The following is a 27,175-nucleotide window of genomic DNA, read 5'->3' on the forward strand; positions in this document are numbered from 1 at the left end:
ATTTTCCTGAAAAATGTAAAACTTTGGTGCTATGGCACATCAAAATGACTTCACAACTGCTGTTTGGTGAAGCCAGTGGCATAGAAATTACACACCCTAATATCTCCCTTAGCAAATTGGCTGTATAGTAAATGAGTCATTGAGCTTTTTCCCAGCACATGAGCTTTTCCCAAATGTATGACTAAAAATACTACTGCTTCCTGGAGACAGCAGTGTTAAACACAAATGTCTGGCAACGCTTCACCCTGTCTGTGTCTGTCACAGCTCTGCTTAGAGTGATGATCTGAAAGAGCACAGACGATAATGAGGAGGCCATCAATTCATCAAACACTGTCAGATTTTTCCGCTTTCTGCCAAAGTTTTGTCTTGGATGACAAATGAAATTGAAGACTTGATAAATGGCCATTTTATCTAGGGGCTCAAGAGACTCAACGAACAAACAAAAGCATATCCTCCATCTTCTATTTGATGTCTTATCAGTCTTGACCCCAAACTAGACAAGCATTTATCTGTTTGCTCAGACCTTGATGACTTTGGGATAAAAGTTTTTAAATAATAAATGGCTGGGTAAAAGCATATGGGACTCTGTAGACATCTACTCTTTTTGCCAATCTGTGTTGTATGAAACAAAAATTAAATATTCTGGACTATGACTAAGACAGCTAAATTTAGCGGAACAGGCATTTTTTCTTATCATTTTGATGTGCTGAGTCAGTGTTGTGCCTTATGCTTGCCATTCAAAGCTAAAATAAGTAATCAAGTATTAACACAAAGGCTGCAGAAGACTCTGAATAGAGGACAAAACTGACTACTTTTTATTAGTCATATGGTCTACTTTTATGTTAGTTTTTAGTGCTTTTGGGAGCTTAGAGCTGTATGTATGCTTTTAATAACCAAATTTCAGTAAACTTCAATAAACATTTATGTTTTGCAAGAAAATACTACTTTAGTCTTTCTACTTCAAATTTATTATTATTATTATTTATTTATTTATTTTAGCGCTGTCAATCGATTAAAATATTTAATTGCGATGAATTGCATGATTATCATGAGTTAACTTGTGGTCAATCACAACTTAATCGCACATTTTTAATTTTTATCTGTTCTAAATGTACCTTAAATTAATACTTTTCATGTTTTTAATGCTCTAATCAACATGGCCATGGATAAATATGGATGCTTTATGAAAATGTATGTTTATTATTAGTGAAACCATAGTCACCATAGAGCATGAAGACTAGACATGTTTCAAAGGTCATAGATGATTTTCAAAGAGCTTGTCTATTAGACACATGAAATAAGAGCATAGAAAAACCAGGTTCCCTTCCAGGAACTTGAGCTGCGTCGAAATGCTAGGGGAATTTCTCTGCTCTGAATCACGTGTGTAATCTGTCCAATGGAAGGGCGAGACGTCACGGGTGGGTGACATAATTGACCAGGAAGCATAAAAGCACGTGCGGTGGAACCGGCATCAGCTTTTTGTCATACAGCAACCGCTACTCTGTGTGTGTCTTTTGATTTATGTTGTGAGTCTTATTTAGTGTTGTTTGTCCCTACACAATCATTCCACAATGTCTAAAGTGCAGAGAAGGCTATGCACTTGGGCGAGAGCAGATCGCATTACAGGCTGTGTGTTCTGCCCCGCAAAATGCTACATCACTGCTGGGGATACACACAGTCCGTGTGTGGTTTGCTTGAGAGCAGAGCACACAGAGTCAGCTCTCGAGGGAATTGACTGCCCGCTTTGTAAGCATTTTGTCACTGCGTATGCTTGCTCTCAGAGGGCTCTCTTTGAGGAGGGAGCTTTCACCAGCGTTCATCGCGGTGCCGACCCCGCTGGGCGGATCGGCGGCTGCGCACGTGGGAATCGCAGATGGATCAGGTGGAGGGAATGAAGACAGGCGAGCCCCTATCTACTTCCTTTCCCATTAGATCTAGCGCCCCGCGATTTCTTCCCCCCAGAGAGAGGGCTCGACGCTCCGCCTGTCTTCCTCCTCCGAGGTGGACGTGGAGGACGTCAATGAGCTTTGTAAAGCTGCAGTGTTTGCACAAGCATTGTTTGCACGACGATATCATTATAGCAGCATTCCTGCATAGAAACGGAGTTCGCGCTGTCAGCTCTAGAGAGATAAGGGGCTGATTGTGCTTCTCCCTGCCTTATGATCTCGCGGTTTCAAAGGCTTCTAGCAGAAGGTGGATCTGCAGACCGTCATTCTCGCTGGATAGTCTTTGGCTAAAACGTCCTGCTGCCTATGGCCCAGGACTTCTGAGGGCCGGCCCCTCTGGGGAAGAGCAGCGTACACCGCTGCAGGCTCTGGTTCTATCAGTCTAGTCTTCCTAGAAATGACACGGGTCTGAGGACCGTCGTTTCAATAGGAGACTTCAGCTTATGCAGTCTTGATGCTATGGTCCAGGACTTATGAGTGCAGAATGAATATGAAATAGTGACTGAAACGTGACCCATCAAGACTACATAAAGACTACTAGACTACCAAAACTACAGCTCTTCCTTCCAAGATTTTAATCTGAACAAGAATCCTGAAAATCAAGCAGTTGTCTGATGAATTCAAAGGTAAAGACAATCGCTGTACTATGATTTTGGTTACACTTGTATGTAAAATTAGAGAAGCAACATAATATCTGTTTTAACTGAAAGCTCTGCTCCTCTCTGCCACTCGCTGAACAGAGCAGACACAGAGGTGTGTGTGCGTGCGCAGCTGGAAAGAGAGACCTCGAGCGGCAGTACCGGCAAGTCTCAGAAACTAAATAAGATTTGTTGCTAGGCGCTTTTTTGAAGGAAAAAAAAAAGTCGCTAAATCTAGTGACAAACTCACCAAGTTGGCAACACTGTGTATCTTCATTTGTCCAACTACGAGTTAGGCCACAGGTCAAAATAAAATTAGTGCCATTAAAGTGAATTTGCGCTAATGCCTTATTAAAGCGCTAATTTTAACAGCCCTAGTTTATTTATTTTTGCAAGATTTACTAGTATTTTTTTTGTGTGAAAATTCTGATTTTCAAAGTAAATCTTACAGCCAATCTTTTTTTTTTTTTCAATGTAGTAATTGCCAGCGCTAGTGAAAAGTCAGTAACATGTCCTGTTTCCCTTTCTAAGCTAAGTGGAGTGATTTCACTCAGCATTAGAAACATCTGTGTTTTTGTGTGCTGTATTCATGGTACCAGGGTATCTAATAGCTTGCTAATTCAATAGCGAGAATGGATGTTTGGTGGCAAAGCCTGATACGTGACTGGGAGCAAGCCAGAGCTCCAGAAGGTTATGGGCTTTGCTATATTGTGATTTGCCATAGCATCTCTTAAACGACAGCTGTAGAATTTCATTGGACAGCATTAGACAGAACAGCTGGGCCAGCAAACTCTCTGGTGTTTATCACCACCTTGTGTTTCTCTTTACACTGAAAACCTGAAAAGCTTAGCAAGAACACATGCCTTGAAGGGCCCTTACTAGGTATGTGCATTTCAGTCATTTTGACTACTCGAGTAATCAGGAGGGTTGGTGCGAGTTCTGTTCCATTTTGGTACATTTGTGTTTTATTACTGGACTTCGATCAGTGTGAAATGTTTTGAAGAATCAAATCACACAAAAATCAAGTAATGCAATCAATGTGTATTCATTGCTACCACATTTGAATGGTTCCAACAGCTCTCAGTAATCTGTCATTTCGCATATATTTATCTGTTTCTGGTAAACACTGCTTAACGTAGAACAGTAACCAACTATAGTTAGTGAATTCTATAAACACAGCTTAAAATAAAGACATTAACAAATGGTATTACTGTGGATTTTCAGACGTCAACAGGATTATATGATATGGTAATAATTCAGTTTCATGGTTTATATAAAAGAATAGTGGTATTACCATATGATTCCACCACAGTAGTGTTAAAGGGACACATATTTTAGAATCCTCAAATCTGAGTGAAATGCTATGTTTAAACAGAAAAGAAAAACTGTGTATTATTATAACGGAGTGTCTATTTACACTAAGTGCAAATAGCCCATCTTGTTGGCAAAGGCTATTTACACTAACTCCGCCCACTAACGTGTGATTGGATTAGTCAACATTAAAAAAAGAAGCAAATTTAATGTCAGTTTCAGTGGCGTAAATGGTAAGGCACATGCTTTTTGACGCGAGCGACCCGAGTTCGATCCCACCTTTTGCCAAACATTTTTTTCTCCCTTTTCAAATCTCATATCGCATCAGAAAGGCATTTATTTTCAATAAAAATTAAGGAAATAATCAAAAAGTTGAAAATAAAGTATTGAGTAGGGTTAGGGTAGGTGTAGGGAGGGCTTTATTGTCCCAATAAGGTGGCATCCATTTAATAAATTTGAATTAAAATTATAATTTACACTCAGTACGTTAGTATTGCGTACTGTTTTATAATGTACTACAATACTGAGGTGCAGATATTTGCCACTATTTGCAATAAGTAGTATAAATAGCAGAAAATATTGCTATTTTAACATAGTGTAAATAGAATCCATTGCTATTTGCACTTAGTGTAAGCATCTGTCACTAAAAAAATATGCTATTTGCACTTGGTGTAAATAGCATCTAATTGCTATTTACACTGAGTGTAAATAGCATCTATTGCTATTTGCACGTAGTGTAAATAGCGTCTATCGCTATTTACACTTAGTGCAAATAGCCGCTGCCTTATTATAATTGGATAAATTTTAGCTATTGGTGCATGGCTATTATTTTAGAGCCCCACATTCACATAGCACCTATTTTGACGCTCTTTTGACCAATTTTAGCAATTTCGGTAATAACTCAGCATTGTTCCATTACATTATTACATTGTTCCATTATATTATTATTCCATTTTCATTGTCTCCAATCAGTCTTTGTTTCCAAAGTAGTAGTAACAAAGTCTGCTACAAGTTGTTACATTAGGAAATTAGATTTTTTTCTTGTGAGAAAACAAAGACAAAATAGGTAGGCAGAGAGAGAGAGAGCGAGAGAGAGATTTATCAACCTTTTCTACCAACCCTAATACTAATACTCTAATGATAGTTAGCTGACATGTAGTTGCAAACTTACTAATAGGACTATCCAAATAAAGTGTCATTTGACTTAAATTAAAACAAATAAATTTAATTTGAATCAAATAATATATGTACAAAATTTAAACTAATGTTCATGTTTACTAATACACCACACGTTACCAATCCCAAACCACATCAATCTTAATAATGTCTCATTTACATATGTAACCCTCGTTCCCTGAAGGAGGGAATGGAGATGTAACGTCAAGTGACTGACATAAATTGGCTCTCTGGCGAGATCCCATTTACGTCAGTCACTTGACGTTACGTCGAACGTGACTGACTGAAAGGGAACTACTATTAATTTTGTATTTAATCATTTAAGTGATACGTAATTGCCCATGAAGGCTGGAAGTAAAAAACTCCTTATATTCAGGTGTGCAGAATTATTAGGCATGTTTTCTTTTACAGATACAATTAGCCAAAATAGAGGTTTAACTCAACTTAACTTTAAAGTTAAGACATGACCACTGGACAGGAAAATGCTCTCTGTGTCAGCAAGGTCAGAAAAAAAAAAAAAACAGGTGTAGAAGAAAAGACACATGTTAACTGCAAAGATTTAAGAATAAATGTGAAGAATTAGATGTAAAACCATCAGGAACCATTTAGTCTCCAGTGCCACCATTTTCCAGAACTGCAGCCTACCTGGAGTCTCCAGAATTACGAGGTGTCTTTTTTTTAAAAAGGCGATCAGCAAACCCAGATTCCACCAGTCCCAAATTCTCAAAGCTTTCAAAGTAGAAAATGTTTTGGTAACACTTTATTTCAATAGTCCACTTTAGACATTCAACTTTGCAACTACATGTCAACTAGCAGTCATTACAGTATTAGTAGACTGCCTGCTTAATAACTTCTAACACTTTATTTTGATGGGTCCAAAACATACAACATACTGACTATGAGACAATTTGCAAGTATATGTCAAATTATTCTACTAAACCTAAACCTTCCCAAACAGTCTACTCTGAGAGTTAGTAAACATGTAGTTGCAATTAGTTGACATGCAGTTGACATGTAGTTACAAAGTTACTTATAGTTAGTAGAATGTCTAAAATGGACTATCAATATAAAGTGTAATAAATTTACTTTAGTAGTCTACAGCAAACCATCTGTACCCAAACTTTGTGTTCTCGTCGTGTCACTTGGAAACGCAAACAAAATTGTGTTGTTGCACTTAGGAAACAAACACTTACAGCCCATTCCTCTGAATGATGACAATGGGGGATGACAAGAGTCAGAAGTTATATTTTATAATGCAGTTATTATTCATTCATAATAGTCTGCAATGACTGGATTGAACAAGCTCTTTCTCATGAATAATTACAGAGAAACCGATGACGTAGACATTACAGGAATCCAGTTACGGGAGCCAATCACCACTCTTAATTAACGCATATAACTCATATTTCGTGACACTGTTTCAAAAACTAAATTGTTCAGAAAAATGCAGAAATAACAAATTTCCACATGCTACAACCCGAATTCCGGAAATCTTGGGATTTTTTTTTTTTAAATTTCAATAAAAGGAAAACTAAAAGACTTTCAAATCACATGAGACAATATTTTATTCACAATAGAACATAGAGAACATAACAAATGTTTAAACAGGGACATTTTACACTTATCCACTAAGTGAGCTCATTTCAAATTTGATGCCTTCTACAGGTCTCAAAAAAGTTGGCATGGGGGCAAAAAAGGCCTGAAAAATAAATTTTGAAAATATTCAGCTGGGAGAACATCTAGCAACTAACTAAGTTAATTGACATCAGGTCTGTAACATGATTAGCTATAAAAGGAATGTCTTAGAGAGGCAGAGACTCTCAGAAGTAAAGATGGGAAGAGGCTCTTCAATCGGTGAAAGTGCATAAAAAGATTGTGGAATACTTTAAAAACAATGTTCCTCAATGTCAAATTGCAAAGGCTTTGCAAATCTCATAATCTACAGTGCATAGCATCATCAAAAGATTCAGAGAATCTGGAGAAATCTGTTCGTAAGGGACAAGGGCAGAAGACCTTTGTTGGATGCCCGTGGTCTTCGGGCTCTCAGACGACACTGCATCACTCATCGGCATGATTTGTCATTGACATTACTAAATGGGCCCAGGAATACTTCCAGAAACCATTGTCGGTAAACACAATCTGCCGTGCCATCTGCAGATGCCAACTAAAGCTCTATAATGCAAAAAGGAAGCCATGTGAACATGGTCCAGAAGCGCCGTTGTGTCCTGTGGGCCAAGGCTCATTTAAAATGGACCCTTTCAAAGTGGAAAATGTTCCAAAGTTTCAAAGTGTTCTATGGTCAGAAGAAGTCCAAATTTAACATTCTTGTTGGAAATCACGGACGCTGCATCCTCCGGTCTAAAGAAGAGAGAGACCTTCCAGCGTGTTAACAGCGTTCAGTTCAAAAGCCAGCAACTCTGATGGTATGGGGGTGCATAAGAGCATATGGTATGGGGAGCTTGCATGTTTTGGAAGGCACTATGAATGCTGAAAGGTATATAAAGGTTTTAGAGCAACATATGCTCCTCTCCAGATGACATCTATTTCAGGGAAGGCCTTGTGTACTGTATTCCAGCAGGACAATGCAAAACCACATACTGCATCTATTACAACAGCATGTATTCATAGTAGAAAAGTCCCGGTACTGAATTGGCCTGCCTGCAGTCCAGATCTTTCATCTATAAAGAACATTTGTCGCATCATTTAATGAAAAATATGTCAAAGAGGAACACAAACTCTTCAGCAGCTGGAAACCTATATCAGGCAAGAATTGGAGCAAATTCCAACACCAAAACTCCAGAAACTCTTAACCTCCATGCCCAGACGTCTTCAAACTGTTTTGAAAAGAAGAGATGCTACACTATGGTAAACATGCCCCCGTCCCAACTATTTTGAGACCTGTAGCAGGCATCAAATTTAAAATCAGCTCATTTTGTGCATTAAAATGGTAAAATGTCTCATTTTAAATGTTTGTTATGTTATTTATGTTCTATTGTGAATAAAATATTGGCTCATGTGATTTGAAATTCTTTTAGTTTTAATTTTATTCAAATTTAAAAAACGCCCCAACATTTCTGGAATTCGAGTTGCAATAAAATATGAGTTCTATTAATATTTTCATAAACGTACAGTCTATACATTCTACATTTCTCAAAAAAATGTGTTTTAGGGTTTCATGACCCTTTAATCTGTGAAGTGCCACATGTGACAAGGCTTTTTTTTTTTTGGCCAAAATGATGCACAAATTTGAATCCTTTTTATAACACACAGCTTAAGCCCATCTACCCTGGTTGTGTCAAAATTCCCAAAAAGATTACCTCCTAATGATAATTTTTTTCCTCATCCATTTGTCCTGCTGTTGGAAGTATGAAAAAAGTACATCCGAAATAGAACTGGATATCCGTTTGCTGTTGGTGTGCCATAGTCAACAGTAGTATTATTATAAACGTTTTTTTTTTTTTTTTTTGCTTTTGACCTGACCTGACACGACACGATGCTCTGTTCACATCCAGTGTAGGCAAAGTGTTAGTGACAGGAGTGCGTCACAAACATTTTAAAATGCTGTCTTGGTAGGCAGCTTAGTAGCTTTTCATACAGAGCTAATATAGAAGCAGTCAGAGAAAAGCCTAAAGAGTAAACACTGAGATAGGACAAAAGCGAACACTAAAACAGGGTACTGAGTCACCCCTGAAGAAATCACTTGAAACTTTCCAGCCTTCTTTCACCTCCAAAGGGTTTCTTGTTTAGCCAGGAAATGCATTTGCCTCTGCTTTGCATCCGTTACATGTCAAATTAACAGCACAGATCGCTGTTTGTCTCCATAGCAGGGTGCAAATGCAGTTGGCTACATCAATCTCTTCTTGGGCGGCACTGCTTAGACTAAAGCTGGTGCTCTAATAATGAACAACAATAGGACTGAGTACACTTGATGTACCATTAGCTGTCCTTTCCTTTCATTATAGCTAATAAATGTGCTTTGTATGAGGGGGAGTCAATACTGTCAGGGCCCATGTATGTACGGGCAGGGAGTAAATGGTTGTGGCACTGTGGATCCTAATGGCTATAATGTGATACAGTGGGTTCATAATTCAGGTTGGGATGCAGGGTGATTAAATCTTCATTACCAGCAGACTGTTTCCTCTCCTGTAATTTATATTACTCTTTCTTTTAAATGATGGATGGAGCCAAGCAGTTAATGACTACAAAAACAAAGCACGAGAATCAGCATATCCAGCTAAGAAGAAAAAAAGAAGACGGAATAGCTGTAATGAAATTACTTGTGATTGTTCTAGTGAACATTTCCAACTATAGGCTAAATAAACTATTCTAGTACATATATGAAATTGAATAAACAGTGTGTAGGGAACACTTAGCTCATACTGTTTAAACAGGACAATAGGCACATGACAAAGTTCACAAAGCACATTTGTCCTGGTCTGTCAAGCCTGCCAAAGCTTGGCTCCTAACTGCTGTTTACTCTTGCCTCTTGGCTGTTTGACACAGAGGTGAGGTGTCAAAATGGCAGTCTGGGTACATAACCTGCACTGATAACATCAAGTCAATTTGTTCTCATTGGCAAGTCTTTCAAAAAAGCAGATTACTCGCCAACAGGGAACTCAATTTAAGTTTTCATTTTACCAAAGGTGACTGGTAATGAAAAAAATTAATAAATTATGTCTTTTCACCAGGTACTAAAAATTAGCCTGAGCTATTGAACTCACTCGCTTTATGTCTTTTCCAAACGTCTCACTGAAGCTGGTCCCCAAAATCTCAAACTGAACGTGGGAATTTGATCCATTGTCCATGAAGTCCATAATTCCGGTGAGACCAGTTATACGGCCCTGTGGGAACAAAACGGTCTGAATCAACACACAATAAAGCGACACAGTAAAAAGAACTGAGCCAGATCAAAGTGCAATGTGCTGTACCCTTTATGCACTGAATTTTACCTATTAAAATGTCAAACCTTTAAGCTTCCTTGGGCTTTTCAACAAGAATGGCCATATGGCCTGGGGACACTGGAAAAGAGTTTTGGCTCAGTTGGCATTATCGCCATTTTCCAAATCGGGCCATTAGGTGTGGTCATACATCTAGAAAAAGTTCTGTTTTTTAGAAACAGCTGTGTGTCAAGTTTTTAAACATTAATTAAAAAAATGTAATTTACTGATTTAATTTGCACAAACTACATTTCATAATGTGCTTCATAGAATATGCAACATGTCACAGTAAAAGTTTAATTTGAGTTGGACATGAAGAGGACACATGATAACCTTCAGTATGCTAGTCAGAAAATAATAGATCAAAATTAGTTACTGGGTCTGATGGATTCTCTGCATGATTTATTAGTATGATTCCAACCAAAAACTCTCTTTTTTTCTGAATTGGTTTCTTAGTGCAAACTTATTCATTTGTGAATCAAAATACACTGGTCACACCATTGTTGCTGTTCAAATTCATACCTCAACATATAATTCCACAATGACAAAACTATACCACATATACAGTAATTCCATGATGATCATGATAACGCTTTTCTGTTTAATGATCAAGTCAAGTCAAGTTGAGCTTTATTGTCATTCCGCTACATGTGGGGACATACAGTGGAACGAAATGTCATGCCTCGCAGGACCACGGTGCTACATAAATACAGACATACAACAATGAAGTAAAAAAACACTATAAACCTATACACAACTAACCTACTGACATATTCAACTATAAGTATACTATATATATATATATATATATATATATATATATATATATATATATATATATATATATATAAGTATGTACCCTATACAAACTAAAAGAATAAAGGATAAAAAATACAAACTATACGAATGCTTCACATAATTATTTACCCTATACAAACTAAAAACTAGAAGATAAAAAAATACAAACTATACGAATGCTTCACAAATACTGTACATGTGCAAAGAGAGACATTTTGAGTCAAGCAGCTGGTTGGGGAACAGTGCAGGATGATTTGTAGTGCATGAGTAAGAGTAAGAGTTCTTTACTGTTGTGTAAACAAAGTCCAGTGTGTTGTTTCCCCTTGTTGCAAAGTTCACATATTGGTAGAACTTTGGCAAAACTGTCTTTAAGTTTGCGTGGTTGAAGTCACCGGCTATGATGAAAAAGCCATCAGGGTTATTTGTTTGTTGTTCGCTGATGGCGCTATACAGTTCATGGACCGTGATAACAATAACAATGACCGTGAAGTCCCGCGGCAGATAGAACGGTCGACACTTCACAAACATAAACTCCACCAGCGATGAACAGTGTTTTGATAGTACCGCAGCATTGTTACACCAGTCTTTGTTGATATACACACACAAGTCTTACCAGACAGTGATTAATCTCTATCCGCTCGGAAGGTGGTTAGCCCGTGCAGATGAATGACGGAGTCTGGGATGTTGTCGTTTAGCCATGTTTTGGTAAAAACAAACACACAACAATTCCTTGCCTCATGCTGTGTAGATCGACTGAGTTGAATTAAGTCCAGTTTGTTTTCCAGAGAGCGAACGTTTGAGAGCATGAGTGTTGGAAGAGCTGGTCTTGTGGGGTTAGCTCTTAGCCAAGCTCGTATACCTCCGTGCTTACTGTGCTTCCGTCCTCTCTCACACCGCTTGCGACGCTGTCTTGTGCGGGTAGCATCAGTAGGCGAGGCCGCGGCCTCGATGTCCGGCTCCAGCAGTAAACAAAGGCCTTGTAGCTTCTCAGTAGCCGCCGGCGAGAGTTGTTGTTTGTATGCGTTGCCGATATCCAAAAGAATTTGGCGATCATAGATGAGTTTTAGGGTGATTTCCTTATGAGTTAGCGGTAAACTGACACTATTTGGAGACGAACAGATAACATTAAAAGACATAAAAGCACCGTCTTTGGGACCCAGAGTAGCCGCTGCGTCTGATCGCGCCGCTATCTTGGATTAATATACATATTAATGATGTGACGAGCATCAGTATTAGATGCCTTGGGAGAGAATGGGTTTAAGTGCAAAGCAATAGAAACAATATTGATGTTAATGGGGCTGCATTAATCTTTTTTTCCCCTTGACTTTGTGAATTTTAAAAGTAGTGATACATAATTCATTATCAATGGCTTTCCATAATTTAGACAGATAAAAATATATCTTGCATGCTGTGCTTTCTTCACACAATAAATGATGACGGGGAATAGAAAAGTTGAGGAAAAGCACCTCTATGGAAGTAGACAGGGGGAGAGACATTATTGAGGATTTGGGGAGAGAAAGAGTAGATTCAAGACGTGGTGCACTGGAATAATGCTCATTAACTTCTCAGGCAACCTAGACTCTGAGCATGAAAAATTTATCGTGACATTGTAACAAACAGGACAGAGATGTCATGTTCTAGCATTTTATTTATTTAACAAATTAATAAACATTTACAAATTCAAAATTCAAAATATGTTAAGATATATATTTTAACATTTACAAATTCAAAATACTTTAAATTCAGTAAAGAGGTGACCTTGTGACATATTAATCTTCCATTGGCCACATGCCTTCTCATCATACAAATTCAAAGGCCAGAGTTCACCAACCATGAATATTTTCACAAAGTGATACATAAAACATATATGCATTTTGTGTAGATTCCATTAATCCAAATTAATAATTGTGATTACAATATTAAGTGAAATAATCATCAACTTTATGTAAAATTAAATATAATCATGAAGTCCTGATTGGCATGGATTAATCAGTAAATAAATTGGTTGACAAATAGCTACATAACAAGCTGATTTTATTGCAACTTACAAACCGGTGTTAATATGGTTAAGAAAAGCTATTAAAAATGTTAACTGAAATAAAGCTGAAAAGAAAAGAAAGAAAAAACAAATAGATGAAAACTTAAAAAAAACTGCCTTAAAAAAACAAAACAAATCAAACAAACAAACAAATCAAAAAATAAATAAATAAATACTTCTTAAACAACACTGTTAAACCCATATATTTTAGTTTATTAACCTTTTTAATAAAAAGTTATTTGAAGCTAATTTATCTTGGAAAGAAATCATAATGTTGTCGGTCACAATTTATTTTGCCTCAATAAACTCTACTAATTTGCTGCTTATTAGTAGTTGTTAAGTTCAGGTACTGGGTAGGATTAAATATGTAGATAATGGCCATGCAGAATATGTGCTTTATAAGTACTAATAAACAGCCAATATGTTAATAATAAGCATTCTAATAAGCAACTAATAAATTGGTCCCTAAACTAAAGTGTTACCATGTTTTCTTTACTAGTCTAGAGTGGTGTGAGAGTCGCTCAACACTTAAAAAGCATCACCACGAAAGGCTTTAGCTTTGACTTCAGATCAACAAATGATCTGACTGCATAGGGGCAGCGGAAGGTTCAGAGACAAATCTATCAGTGGCGTGTCCCTCTCAGGGCCGATTAGAGGCTTTCTGCAGTTCTGTGTGGCTCATATAACGTTAAAAGGCTGTGAAATTGAGGAACACACACTAGAACGCTTGCTGCCCCTGGGAGCTCACAGAGACGCATCAGTTGGTGCGGCCACCGCACTAACTATTGCACAGCTTTCAGTGGCCCCTAAGAGAGCTCTGTGTGAGGGCAACCAATGGCTATCTCAGCTTGACCGCTGTGCTGGTGTTCAAGAGAAATGTGATTGCAGCTGTGAGAGTGGAAGGCAGGAAACAACCTAGATGAAAGCAATTTGCATTTCAAAAAGCTATATGTCTGGGACCTGATGTAAAGCAAAGGAAACTATCATCTTGTCACAGTTGCTTTCATTCAACTACTCTCCATCTTGCCACTTCTAGTCTTGTGTGCTAGATGTGATATCCCCCCAACAGTGTGACAGGCACCTCTGAAAAATTCCTAACATCAAACACATCGTACCTTTTGGATCGTCTCCAGCATGGACCAGCCTCCGTTCCAGGGCTTGGTTGACTTCCTGATGCAGTTGAGGCTGGCCATACTGTGCCACTTCCGATCTTCTAATTTCCGGTAGAATGCATTGGCCAGCATCAACACGCTATCATAAAGGTACAAATTGGACACCTGAAATCAAAGGAAAAAAAAAAATAAAAATAGTGATGCATTACAATTATTTTTACCAACACCAAAATAATGCTTTAATTTAGCTTAAACTATATTAAATTAAAATAAAGTATTTAATAATCATTTAATCATAATTTTTTAATAATTAACACAAAATAAAAATAATTATGTTTTTAATGAGGTAAATGTTACATTACATGGCATATTGTTTACAAACTGATTTATTGACATCTTTCCATGCTTGAAACACATTATAAGTGATTACAGACATAATACATTTCAGTAAGTTGTATTGTTTCCTTCACCATACCCTCTGTTCTGATGCTCATTCATACACATTTGTGCAATAGCTAGTAGTAAAATAAAAAAAACAACTAACAGTTCCCTTACGTAAGTTCACTAGGCAATCGGCATCTGAAACTTTGGGTGCGACGAGGGTCTGAATCACATGTACAGCCACCACCAAAAGCTTAGTGTCATGACCAGAACCACCCCCCTCCCACCCCCCAGTAGAGACTGGAGGTCGCAGCCAAGAGGCAGGAGGATTTAAGATCTGTTATTGTCTCCTCTCGGTCGACTACGCAAGACACGAGGAACATGAGGGCAGACTCCCACAAAGAAAACTGTGGGATTCTCAGAGATGCTCACACATAACAGCCCTCAAGGGTCTGTTTAACTAAACCCGCAACAGGTGTTTCAGGGAGGTGTCAGTTCCTACCTGGGGTTTTGCTGCTACTGCATGCAAAAGGGTTTTCAGAGTTCAGTACCTGTCTGTTTCTTCAGAGGGTGTTAGGATACAAGAGGTTGTTAGTAGAGGCTGTACCCCATAAAATGGCTGGGCACCTACTATATAACAGTTCCCTTGCTTCCAATGTTCAGCATCTCCCTGCTGTTGAGACATTTCAGGGTGCCGAAAGAATAATTTTAACTTCCTATCAATTTAACACCCATTTCCAACCATTTGGCTTCGTAGCGGCTTCTGCCAAATGTGTCACCCTGGGATCTTTGGACTGTGGACAAAGGATACAAGAGCCAGTTTTAGGGGTGCCCACCGCTCATTGGTCTCTCATTTTATGCTTGGGGCTGGCATTGGATGAATTTTTTACCCTTAAGGTGGTTCTTTTGTTAACTTTGATGGGTCTTATAGGCCCAAAACCTTATATTACCAAAACTTTTATTTGTATTATTATTATTGAATTATATTTTTACAATTTTATTATATATATATATATATATATATATATATAAAAACCTTTTATTTTATTTATTTTTTTTTTCCAAGAAATGACCTTCAAAATGTAATTCAAGTTATGAGCTGTACAATTCAATGATGCATATGCACTACAGCACACTGTCTGCTGAATGTGCATCAAGAAATGTCATCTGTCCATGACCCATCGGATTCAAATCAAACTTTCATGGCCATTTCTCATCTAAGTATGACTTTTGCTGAGTGTTACAACCTGCTAGGTGTCAGTTATCGTTCCAGCTAATGCATTAAACATTGTACCTCTCCATACTGTACAGACAACCACTTCCTGATCATTGAATGACAGGCATGCAAGTTGAGCTGACAGGTCCATACAGAAAGACATTTGTCACACTTTACTGGAACTGACCATCAGCTAATGCACGTTGGAGATATTAGCAAAAGTTGTGTGGATGACTCCAGTGATTGCTTGTTTCTTGAAGGACAGGGCACACAAAGGTGGATGCTTGTGCTGACAGTGCAGATTTGCAGACGAAAAGCTGACAGGTTTGTCACTGCTGTGAATTAGTGGTTTGCTTGTCAAGGTGATTAAACATCAAAGAACATTTAACACTTGTTTTCATGAATAATTGAGGTGTAAGCCCCCAGAGTATGTGCAGTGCAAAGCTCAGCCATCTGTTCTGTACTATGCAACTAGTGTTCATGTGGGTTCAAGTAGATATGTGGATGTCACAGCAGAGGAGGAAAACTCTTGGACACAATAACTGATTTTGGGGATAATTTGTGTATAATAATAGATTATTACAAATGAAAATTAAATCTATATTTCAATTGTTACTTACACACACACACATATATATATTCATATAATTCATATATGATATAATACATATACATCATATCAATTATATATGATGATCACATAAACTCAAGTCCTGGAGGGCCACAACTCAGTTTAGCTCCAACCCTAATCAAACACACCCAATCCAGCTAATCAAGCTCTTCAGGATCACTAGAAACTTCCAAGCAAACTTCCATTTGGAGCTGGTTAGAGCTAAACTGTGCAGATCTGCGGCCCTCCAGGAATTAAGTTTGAGAGCACTGATATATATATATATATATATATATATATATTTAATAAATTTTGAAAGAAGTCTCTTGTGATCACCAAGGCTGCATTTATTCAATAACAATACAGTAAAAATGGTAAAATTGTGAAATTATTTTTGTAATGCAAAGCTGAATTTTCAGCAGGTATTACCATGGGTTTAGTTTGGTACTGAAAGATTTTACTAAATATTATATAATATTTCAGAGAATGCATAAAAACAAACTATTGTGAAAAAAACAATCAAACAACAACAAAAACGCTCCACACTGTAAAACACTTTTAACTAAAACAAAACCGATAAAACCCTGAACCCATGTCTTTAAAGGTTGAAAATCCCTGATCTTAACTTTGCTTGTTTTAAGACGTTTGTTTGAGACTGCAATATGGATTTGATCTCCTATAAAGCATCAGCAACCTGATGATGATGCTGTTTCTATGGTTACTGACCTCCAGCGACTGCAGATAGCCCTCCTGAGGGTCGCAGAGCAGTGAGGAGATACGGTGGTTGTTCCTCATACAGCTCACACTGCTATCCTTCCACAGAGGGAAAATCTGCCTGACGACGGTCATCCTTCCCAAGGAACTGTGGGCCAGCTCCATAATCTCAGTATCACTGATCTCCTAAACTCACACAGAAACAAAATACAAAGAAATCATACTTCTTTATGAAACAGACCGAATCACAGACATGCTGATATAGGGCGAAATTAGAATGGGGGGGGTTGTGTCATCACAGTTAAATTAAATCTTGCCAAATATTTCAGGGTGCTATATATGGTTTGCCTGTATTATGCTGTTAACTTAGCATAATGCTAACATTAAACTCATTTGAAAACTTACTGTAGATCAAGACTCATGTGCTTTAGAAGTTAGACGTACTGTTTGTTTGGTGCACACCAATATAGAAGGTTTCTTATCAGTCACTTATAAAGTTCCATTCCTTTTAGGATGCTGCCTGTGGATGACTATGGTGACGGGGAGGGGACATGTTCGGTTCACTTAGTTTCTCGTGGGAACGTGATAACATATTGTGGCCACAAGATATTAATTTGTGGGAACATCATATTAACTTGTGGGAATGTGATAATACTATATGTCATGGACACATGATCATTTTGTAGAGGAAACGACATCCTTATGTTGTCGCCAAGCGAACTGAAGTCGAGGCCTCGAGATGCTATGTTGAGGGAATGACATCCATTTCTCGTGGCCATGAGTTTAATGCATAAAACCTGTGTGACCATAGCAACCCGAGATTATCAGAGATGGATTTATTAATATTTTCTTTTGAATTAAGAAATTATTATATTAATTATTATAGAAATTATTACATTATTAAATTATTATTATATTAACCATAGGTTTTGGCTACCGGACTGTATTGCACGAGTTATAGACAGCATTCAAATGAGGTTTATTATGAATAAATGTTAAAGTACATAAAATAAAATAGGCCTACAAGAAAACATTTGTATCCATCCCACAGTCTTGTAAGTATTTGTATATTATCATTATTATTATTATTAGCATATATTATTGATTATATTTTTATATTATGTTTTTCCCTTCATTTTGATCTATTTACTTAATGTTCTGAATAGTTTTGTAAATAATAGCCTACTGTAAATGCTTGACATGCTAATAAAGCTTTGATTATGCTGAACATATATTTCATTTTATTTTGGCTAATTATTAAACTATAAGTATAAATACTGTAGTGCTTCATTGAGTAATGAATCATTCATGTAGTTTCATTTGTAAATGAAAACACAACACGCTCATTTATCGTGAAACACGGGCATAAATACAATCATAAAGTCAAAATTTTACTGCCATAATTTCCAGGTGTTTAGTATTTTCAAAATATATGGTAGCAAATACTAGCATAATTATACAGAACCTAATTAGGTAAAGCAATACACAAGTTGAAAAGGGAAACAAGCATATATAACAACAAATATAAAATATATTATTATATAATGTAATAATAATAATATACAAATATTAAATGAAATGTTTAATGTTATCCTATTTAAAACTTGACACTTCTGTAGTTACATCGTGTACTAAGACTGATGGAAAATGAAAAGGTGCGATTTTCTAGGCCGATATGGCTAGGAACTATACTTTCATTCCGGCGTAATAATCAAGGAACTTTGCTGCCGTACCGTGGGTGCAGCAGGCACAATGACTACTTTCTGGCACTGTGTAATATCATTGCGCCTGCTGCAACATGTAACTACACAATTTAACTACAGAAGAGTCAAGCTTTAAATAGGAAAATGATCTAAACTCTTTGGTCATTTTTGAGCGAGATGCTAATGGTCTAATCCGATTCAATGATCTATGCTAAGCCAGGGATTGGCTGAATGGATTCAAAAACTGTAAAACTCAACTGTTTTACTCTAGGGGAGTTGTAAAATGAGTCTATTTTCCAAAAAATTGGAGTTCATTTGGAAAAAAAGTATAAACGCCACTTTAAAAAATTAGCTGATTGCCATGCAGTATTCTCCAAATATAGGGCGATCTGAACCCTAAACACATTTAAACACTTTTACTGCAGAAGCCGACAAGTGCCCTTGTTGTTTTTGAACAGAAACCGATAAGTCCATTTTAGTGTATCAGCGTGCTGTATTCAGGTCAGGTGACAAAGCTACTTTCACTTTAAAAAGATGTGCTAGCTGAGAGGAGTTTTGTCAAAGCTGACTAAAAGTGATCGAGGATGGATAATTTTGACGAACTTGATGAACCTGTGATATCTTCTTCAGGGCGAAAAAGGAAAATAAAAGCTGAAACGTTTTCACAGAGCCTTGCAAAAGCTGCACATTACAATGGTGAGGGAAAAGCTCTGTGCATTGCATGTGATCACATCCATACAGTCTATGATCACAACAACAAAAACGTTTGTCAGCTATCTACATTGTCATCTGAGGAGATTACAAAGATTAAACGAGTGTTTTTTAACTCTAAAACATGAAATGTGGAGTTATCTGCTTTTGCTATAAAACAAACTTTTAATATGGAAAAAAAAAAACATTTTGTACCTGTATTTGTTTAAGTTATTATTACTTAATCAAAACAACCTGACTGCAGTTTGATTGATATTACTTGGAACGCAATTTCTGAAAAAAAATTAAATAAAAATGGAGTTATTGGTTTTTGCAAATTACACACACACACACACACACACACACACACACACACGTTGGTTTTGCTATACTTGTGAGGACTTCTATTGTTTTTATACTGTGCAAACTGTATGTGCTATTGCCCTACACCTACCCTACACCTAAACTTAGCCCTCACAGGAGACTTTGTGCATTTTTACATTTTAAGATAAACTTCATTTAGTATTTATAATAATTTATTTCCCTTGTGAGGACCGGCCAAATGTCCTCACAAAATCAAAAATCTCAGGCTTTACTATCCTTGTGGGGACATCTGGTCCTCACAAGTATAGCTAAACACGTACACACACACACACACACACGTTGGTTTTTGTGGTTTATAGGGACTCTCCATAGGCGTAATGGTTTTTATACTGAACAAACTGTGTGTGCTATTGCCCTACACCAACCCTACACCTAAACTTAGCCCTCACAGGAGACTTTGTGCATTTTTAGATTTTCAAAAAAACACCATTTAGTATGTTTTAGGCAGTGTCCTCATAAACCACCTTCATATTGTAATACCTCTTTCATACCCATGTCATTATACAAATTTGTGTCCTCATAAACCACATAAACATGCACGCACGCACGCACACACACACACACACACACAGTCGATTTTTAATCGATTAAAGAATTTAATCGCGTTAATCATAGTCCTGGTGTTACGGAGCTGATGAGACGTGAAGATCCATTTGCAAGGCTTTTATTTAGAGACGTGGTCATAAACACAGGCAGGGTCGAACAACATCAAACGAGTATGGCATAGGCAAGACACAGAGTAATCCTAGGGCAAGAGTGAGTCTATGATCGGCGAACGATATCCAGAGGGCTTGAGAAGAGGGGTAATCCGATAACCTGAGCAATAATTTTATTTATTTATTTAGTCATTTAGCAGACGCTTTTATCAAAAGCGACTTAAAAATGAGGACATAAGAAGCAATCAAAACCAACAAAAGAGCAACAACGTGCAATATAATTATTTTATTTATTTTTTTAAATAAAAAGACATATAGATAAAATAAAATTAGAATAGAGAGTGCTAGAGTTAGAGGGTCAAGTAAAGATGTAACAGATTAGTTTTTAGCCGTTTTTTGAAGAAGGGTAAGGATTCGGCTGCTCTGATTGAGTTGGGCAAGTCATTCCACCAGATGGGAACAGTTAATGAAAATGTCTGTGAAAGTGTTTTTGTGTGTCTTTGGGATGGCACAATAATGAGTCGTTCACTTGAAGAACGCAAGCTTCTAGAGGGCACATAAGTCTGAAGTAATGAATTTAGGTAAAGTGGTGCAGAGCCAGTGGTGGTTCAAATAATAATCCAAATGAGGTATGAGCAGAGTCTGAATGGCGAGACAAGGATTAATCCAAGATAACCGGGCAGGAATCAGGAAACGTTTATTTTTTAAACAAAATAAACTAAACTAAGACATAGAAAACACGGAAGAGCAAACGTCCATGGTTCAAGTAGGGTGTGTGATTGTGTGATAGTTCTCATGTGTGAGCGTGTGATTGAGACAGCTGGGTGTACTTAGTGCAATCAGCTGTGTATGTGGAATCAATGCAATGGATGATGGGAAATGCAGTCCAGTGTATTGTGATGTTTGAGAGTCAATATGATGGAGAGGCGACCTCTTGTGGCAGTCGGACAAAAGACCACGAACCGGATTCGTGACACCTGGACTGTGATTAATCATGATTGATCTCAAATGAAATACTAGGATTTACCTGTGAATGTGTTGAAATAAAGGAATGCATGACAAACTAGTTTAAACAGAACCTTTCACATCTCTGCCAGGTATGAGACATAATCCTTATTATTCTTTTGTTTTCATTCAGCCATTATCAACCTTTATACTGGCAATAAAACGTTTACCAAGACACATCGCTTCAATACCAGTACACATTTACCCAACTATTATCAAAAGTATTTCTAAATAAATACAACAAAGCATTTTCTTGCGACCTTACATGGTGTTATGATAAAATGCATTATGAAGAAGAATTGGACCTGTTCTGCAGGTTCATTAGAGCTAACATTAGTATCATGCTACATAAGACAATTTATGAGATTAATAGTACACTTTTACTCAGAATTCATTTTAAACCACCATCGAGTGGTTGTAATAACTTAATTTTGCGATCACATATGTATACTTTGGGGCAGCCACGGTACATTATAAAAGTAGCCCAAAAAACCGCAACCCACGCCTCTGTAATTTTTAACATGACTGTATTTTCAAAATAGCCCAATTGTGCGGGGAAACCGCGACCTTGGCAACACTGGTTCGCTGTACCCTTATCAAATATGAGTATACATATCTCTCAAACAGTCAAACAGACAGCATACCTACAGGAATGTGCTCAGTTGGAGCTGAACTGCTTGAATACATTCAAAGGCAAGACAGCGATCTCGCTGAAACATTTTAAGAGGCTCCTGGGGCAGCTGCAGCAGCATTCACACTGGTGGGGCTGCTCCATATGAGACTGTTTCAGCACCGGCTCCATGGCTGAATCCTGAGGTGGGAATGGCAGTGTGGTACTCACCGGGTCCAAGTCACACCGGCCTGCTACCAAAAATTCAGGCCGTGGTCAGACCATATATTTCTCCAGGCAGGAGTGCCCCTACAACAGGTCTCCTTGCAAGCTGTGGTACAAATGGATGCCTCCACCACCGACTGGGGTGCTACTTACAACGGGCAAGCATTCTCGGGGGTGTGTATGGGCCTCCAACTGCAGTGGCATATCAATTGCCTAGAGTTGTTAGCGGTGCACCTTGCCTTGAACCATGTCAAAGGGTACTTATGAGGCAAGCACATACTGGTTCGTATGGAGAACACTGTGACTGTTGCTTACATCAACTGACAAGGTGGCTTGTGCTCCCATTGCATGTCACAACTTGCCTGCCATCTCCTATGGAGTCAGAAGCATCTGAGGTCACTTCGTGCCATTCATATTCTGGTCTACTCAACCGTGGGGCAGATGAGCTGTTACAGGCTGCACTCTGCAGAGAGTGGAGAGTCCATCCTCAGACAGTCCAGCTAATTTGGAGACATTTCAGGATGGCTCATGTAGACCTGTTCGCCTCTCCAGAAATGTCCTACTGCCAGCTGTACTCCCTGACTAAGGGAACTCTTGGCACGGATGCACTGGCACACAGCTGGCCGCATCCCCCAGTATACCTTCTCGCCCAGACACTCTGTACAATCAGGGTTGACGAAGTGCAAGTCTTGCTTGTTGCACCCTGTTGGCCTAACCGGACCTGTTTCCTAGAACGGATGCTCCTCGTGACATCCCCTCCCTAGCAGATTCATCTGAGGAAGGATCTACTGATTAAGAGATGGGGCACCCTGTGGCACCCACGTCTGGACCTCTGGATGGGACATGGAGGTTCTAGGGGACCTTCCCCAAGAGGTAGCGGGCACCGTCTACGAGACATGCTTATGCCTTGAAGTGGAAACTGTTCATCGAACGGTGTCTGTTATGGAGGCCAGCAGAAGGGGAATGCTGTCTCCAAGCAGAGGATGGCCCACTGGATAGTGGATGCCATCACTCTGGCTTATCAGGCACAGGGTGTACCCTGCGAGCTCACTCTACCATCATTGTTTCATCCTCCTGGGTGCTGGTTCATGGCTCCTTGCTGACAGATATTTGTAGAGCTGTGGGCTGGGCAACCCTCAACACATTTGATAGATTCTATAGCCTTCATGTTGAGCCGGTATTCTCTTGTGTTCTCAACTCAAATGGGTAGAAGCACCGAGAAGCCCCGGCTAGACTTGGCTTGCTAAACTGCTCCAGAGTGTCCGTACTGTAGGCCCTGTCGAGCTCCTCCTTCCCCTTGGCAGCCAGACGTGGTGCCATACCCTCATTTGATAAATCTGTGAGAACCGGTAGAGGGCTGGGTGCCATATGTAGTGACCTAAGTGGATCCCATATGTGTATTGGGTAGGGATTCCCAATTCATCGTTCGACGTGACATCGGAAGTGGCCAGCTGAAAGGGAATATCTTGGTTAAGTATGTAAACCCATTATGTGATGGCAATGTCCAAATGCATTAGTTTACAAACACACTATGGTAAAAGTGTTCTGAGATAATAACATTGTATTGTACAATCAACAGCATGAAAATAAGTCTTTATATAATCTATCTAATGAATAATCTATTAAATTATTAATTTGTTAACCTGTAATAAAAGTTGTTAATTGTATGTCTAGGCACATTTCTAGGCATGTCTAGGAGTTTTGCAACAATGTAGGTTGAATTAATAGCCATCATGGAATAAATTATTGTGACTATCTTTCATTAGAAATAAACACAAGTGTGGGCCTCAAATTAAAAATATATTTTGAAAAAAAAACATTTATACTGATATAATACCAATGACCTTTTTATGAATAAATTGATGCCAAAGCTTTTATTGAAAACAATGGTCTTGACAGCAGTGTCATTAAACAGGTATTATAGGACACTTCTGGATTTTGTATAAATCGGAAGTTATTGTTTTTGGCCCCTCTGAAACTAGAACACAAAATATACCTAATCTTGAGTTCTTAAATTTTGCTATTTCATCCCAAATTCGAAATCTGTGTGTGGAAATCGACAACGGCTTGAAATTTGACAGACAAATCAGCTCTCTGTAGTGGGCTCTAGTTCTTTTATCTTCGCTCTCTCTCTCTAAAATTGAAACCTTTCTTTCTAACGCCTCTTTAGAGGTTGCTATCCACGCCTTTATTACATCTCGGCTGGATTACTGCAACTCTCTATATTATGGTGTTTCAAAGATTCAAATTTCCCGTTTACAAGTCGTTCAAAATGCAGCAGCTAGATTCCTGAAGGGATGTAAAAAAATTATCATGTTACACCCCTTCTGAGATCTCTACATTGGCTGCCTGTTCAGTATAGAATTGAATATAAAATTCTATTACTTGTCTATATTGTAATTATTGTACACCACTTTGGTCGGCCGGAGGCCGTTAGTAAATGTGCTTTAGAAATGAACGGAACTTGAACTTGTATAGTGACATGAGATTATATTTAATGTTTTGGGAGTGAAAACAGATTGTTATGATAATACTGAAATATATAATTATGTTTTAATGTAGTTGTTATGCACACTACATTAAAATATAATTCCATAACAACCGAAACATGTACATGTAGAAATGTACTATTCTGACAAATTGTGCAACTGTATCAGCAAAAAATAATAATAAAAACAATTTAATTACTATAGAAATCTTGTAATAATTTTACAGCGGCAGATAGCAAATGTAATCTGTGTATTTAATTTGCCATGGGACAATATAATTGTCACGGTGCACACAGCAGGGAGGACCAAGGAACACGTCGTAACTCAAATAACATACTTTACTGAAGGCAAGGCAGGGCAGGGCAGGGCAGGGCAGGGCAGGGCAGGGCAGGGCAAACACAAACACAAACACAAACACAAACACAAACACAAACATCAAACACCGGGGAGTAACGAGTAGACCAGACGAAATAACACTGCACAGACAGGACTATAAATACACAGGTAAATTAACGAACACGGCTGGACATGAATAAACTACTAATGACATAACGAGGACAGGAAACAAACCAAATATGGGCATAGAAACACAGGGCACACGTGGAAACATAAGACACACACAACAGAGGACTGACAATAATATTGTTTGTCCTATTTTAGATCTTTGCGTTTACAATCATCACTGGCAAGTCAAGAAGGCAGATACTGTGTAAATAAATTAGGCTAAACAGCTCTGTTGCTGAAATATTTATCATCAAGATGTTGTTCAGCCATTATTTATAGTCCAGCCTGAAAAACTTTCCGAGGTACGCTGAAAAAATGCAGGGTTATTATCAGAGGTCGAATTGTAAAAAAAAAATCAAGGGGGATGGTGTGGTGTGGGTTTTTTTTTTTTGGGGGGGGGGGGGGGGGGGGGTATTCATTTTAATAACTATTAAATTTACTAGTTAATTTTGGTAACACTTAATTTTAAGTTCTAGTTGCTTATTAGCATGCACATCTACATCCCTAATCCTACCAAATACCTAAACTTAACAACTACCTTACTAACTATTAATGAGCAGCAAATTAGGAATTCATTGAGAGAAAAGTCGTAGTTAATAGTGAAAAATGTTACCGGAATTATAAAATTATTAGTATATTTTTGCTTGCGCACATGTGCTGACATTCAGAAAAGTACATTGTTTGTGCAATGAATATAAAAACATAAAAAGTTACATGGGTACTTTTTCTTTCATTGCTTGAATTATAAGGACATTCTAACTGCATTCTAATGAAGCTTGCACAGCTTGTTACAGTACAGAGTTCTGATTGGCCAATCTCCATTAAATAGTTTGTGAATTATCGTAATTACATAATTACAATTACAAAAATAAATAAATTACAATTATTATTATTATTATTATTTTATTTTATTTTATTTTTAACCAAAATGCTGGGTTCAGCCTGTTGGGTCATTTTATAGAGTTATTTTTTAAATATTTTTACTGAGGTGCTGGGTAGTTTTTCTGCACTAAAAACACTGGGTTATTTTATTTGATTTTTTTGCTTGTTGGATAATTTTATTGGGTTATTTTTTATTTACTCTCTCAGTTGATGGGTATATTTTCTGTAGCTGCTTGGTCTTTTTTATTGTCAATAAAAATTATTAACCCCTCAGATACCTACCCAGCACTGGGTCATTGTAACCCAATGTTGGGTAAACTGTGCTAAACCGGTTAAAACTAAATTTGTCAGCAGTCATTTCGTGTTCTATTCTAAGAAAAAAACTTGACTGACAAGAAACTTCCTGATTGAAATGAAGATATGTATTACATTGCATTCCTATCAAATTATTTCTGTATAAACAGGAAAATGTCTGTAGTCTCAATTGTTTTCCTTTTTTGTGTTTAAATGTATATCACAGCTAACGTCTGCTCAGAACTCAAGCCTTCTACAAATGCAGCATCCATACTATACTCAATGTGAACAGCACTCCAGGCCAATGCCACCATGAAAGTTTCACCTACCAAATGTGTGACCAGGGCTGAAACACAATGCAACTTCGCTGTTATATGTAGAACTCCACTTAATATGTGCTCCACTTACTACAATATGAACGCTATTGATCCAGTGGTTGCGCTATGTGTTTGACGGGTTGAAACTTAAATGTCTGACAGATTTTTAACCTAGCATTTTTAGAGTGTAGATGAAATTGTGTGAGAGAGACAGCACTTTTTTTTTTTCAAAAGGACTTAAGCTATATTTCCTGCAAAATAAGAAAAAACAGTCAGTACAAAAAGAAACCTTAAAATCTAACATACTTTTCCCATTCCAATGTATGTCCTCTTATATTCCCCATGTGACTCTTGGTTCAAAGGATATATGTTTACGCTAAAAGCCTACTAGCATTCTCTCTGCACTGATGGGTTTGCGATGCTCCTTGTAATTTCACAGTCTGCTGTTTCAAACATCTGGGGAGAAAGCAGTACCTTCTGCCAACATGTTCTCACTCCCAACTCGTCACATATGGACGTCTGGTCAGGACCCCTTGGAG

General features: G+C 37.8%; 1 protein-coding gene across 1 annotated transcript in view; it reads right to left on the reverse strand.

Moving 5' to 3' along the window:
* Positions 1-27,175, reverse strand: part of LOC306852487 (glutamate receptor ionotropic, delta-1-like) — a gene marked incomplete at both ends in the record, with an annotated part of 478,213 nt that overhangs the window by 57,384 nt on the left and 393,654 nt on the right. Inside the window, 3 exons of the mRNA XM_079389365.1 lie at positions 9,793-9,912; positions 13,960-14,121; positions 16,890-17,063. Coding sequence (XP_079245491.1) covers positions 9,793-9,912; positions 13,960-14,121; positions 16,890-17,063 — 456 coding nt within the window. The remainder of the gene's footprint in view (positions 1-9,792; positions 9,913-13,959; positions 14,122-16,889; positions 17,064-27,175) is intronic.

The sequence above is a fragment of the Barbus barbus genome (genome assembly GCF_936440315.1).
Source record: "Barbus barbus genome assembly, chromosome: 32".
NCBI lineage: Eukaryota > Metazoa > Chordata > Actinopteri > Cypriniformes > Cyprinidae > Barbus > Barbus barbus.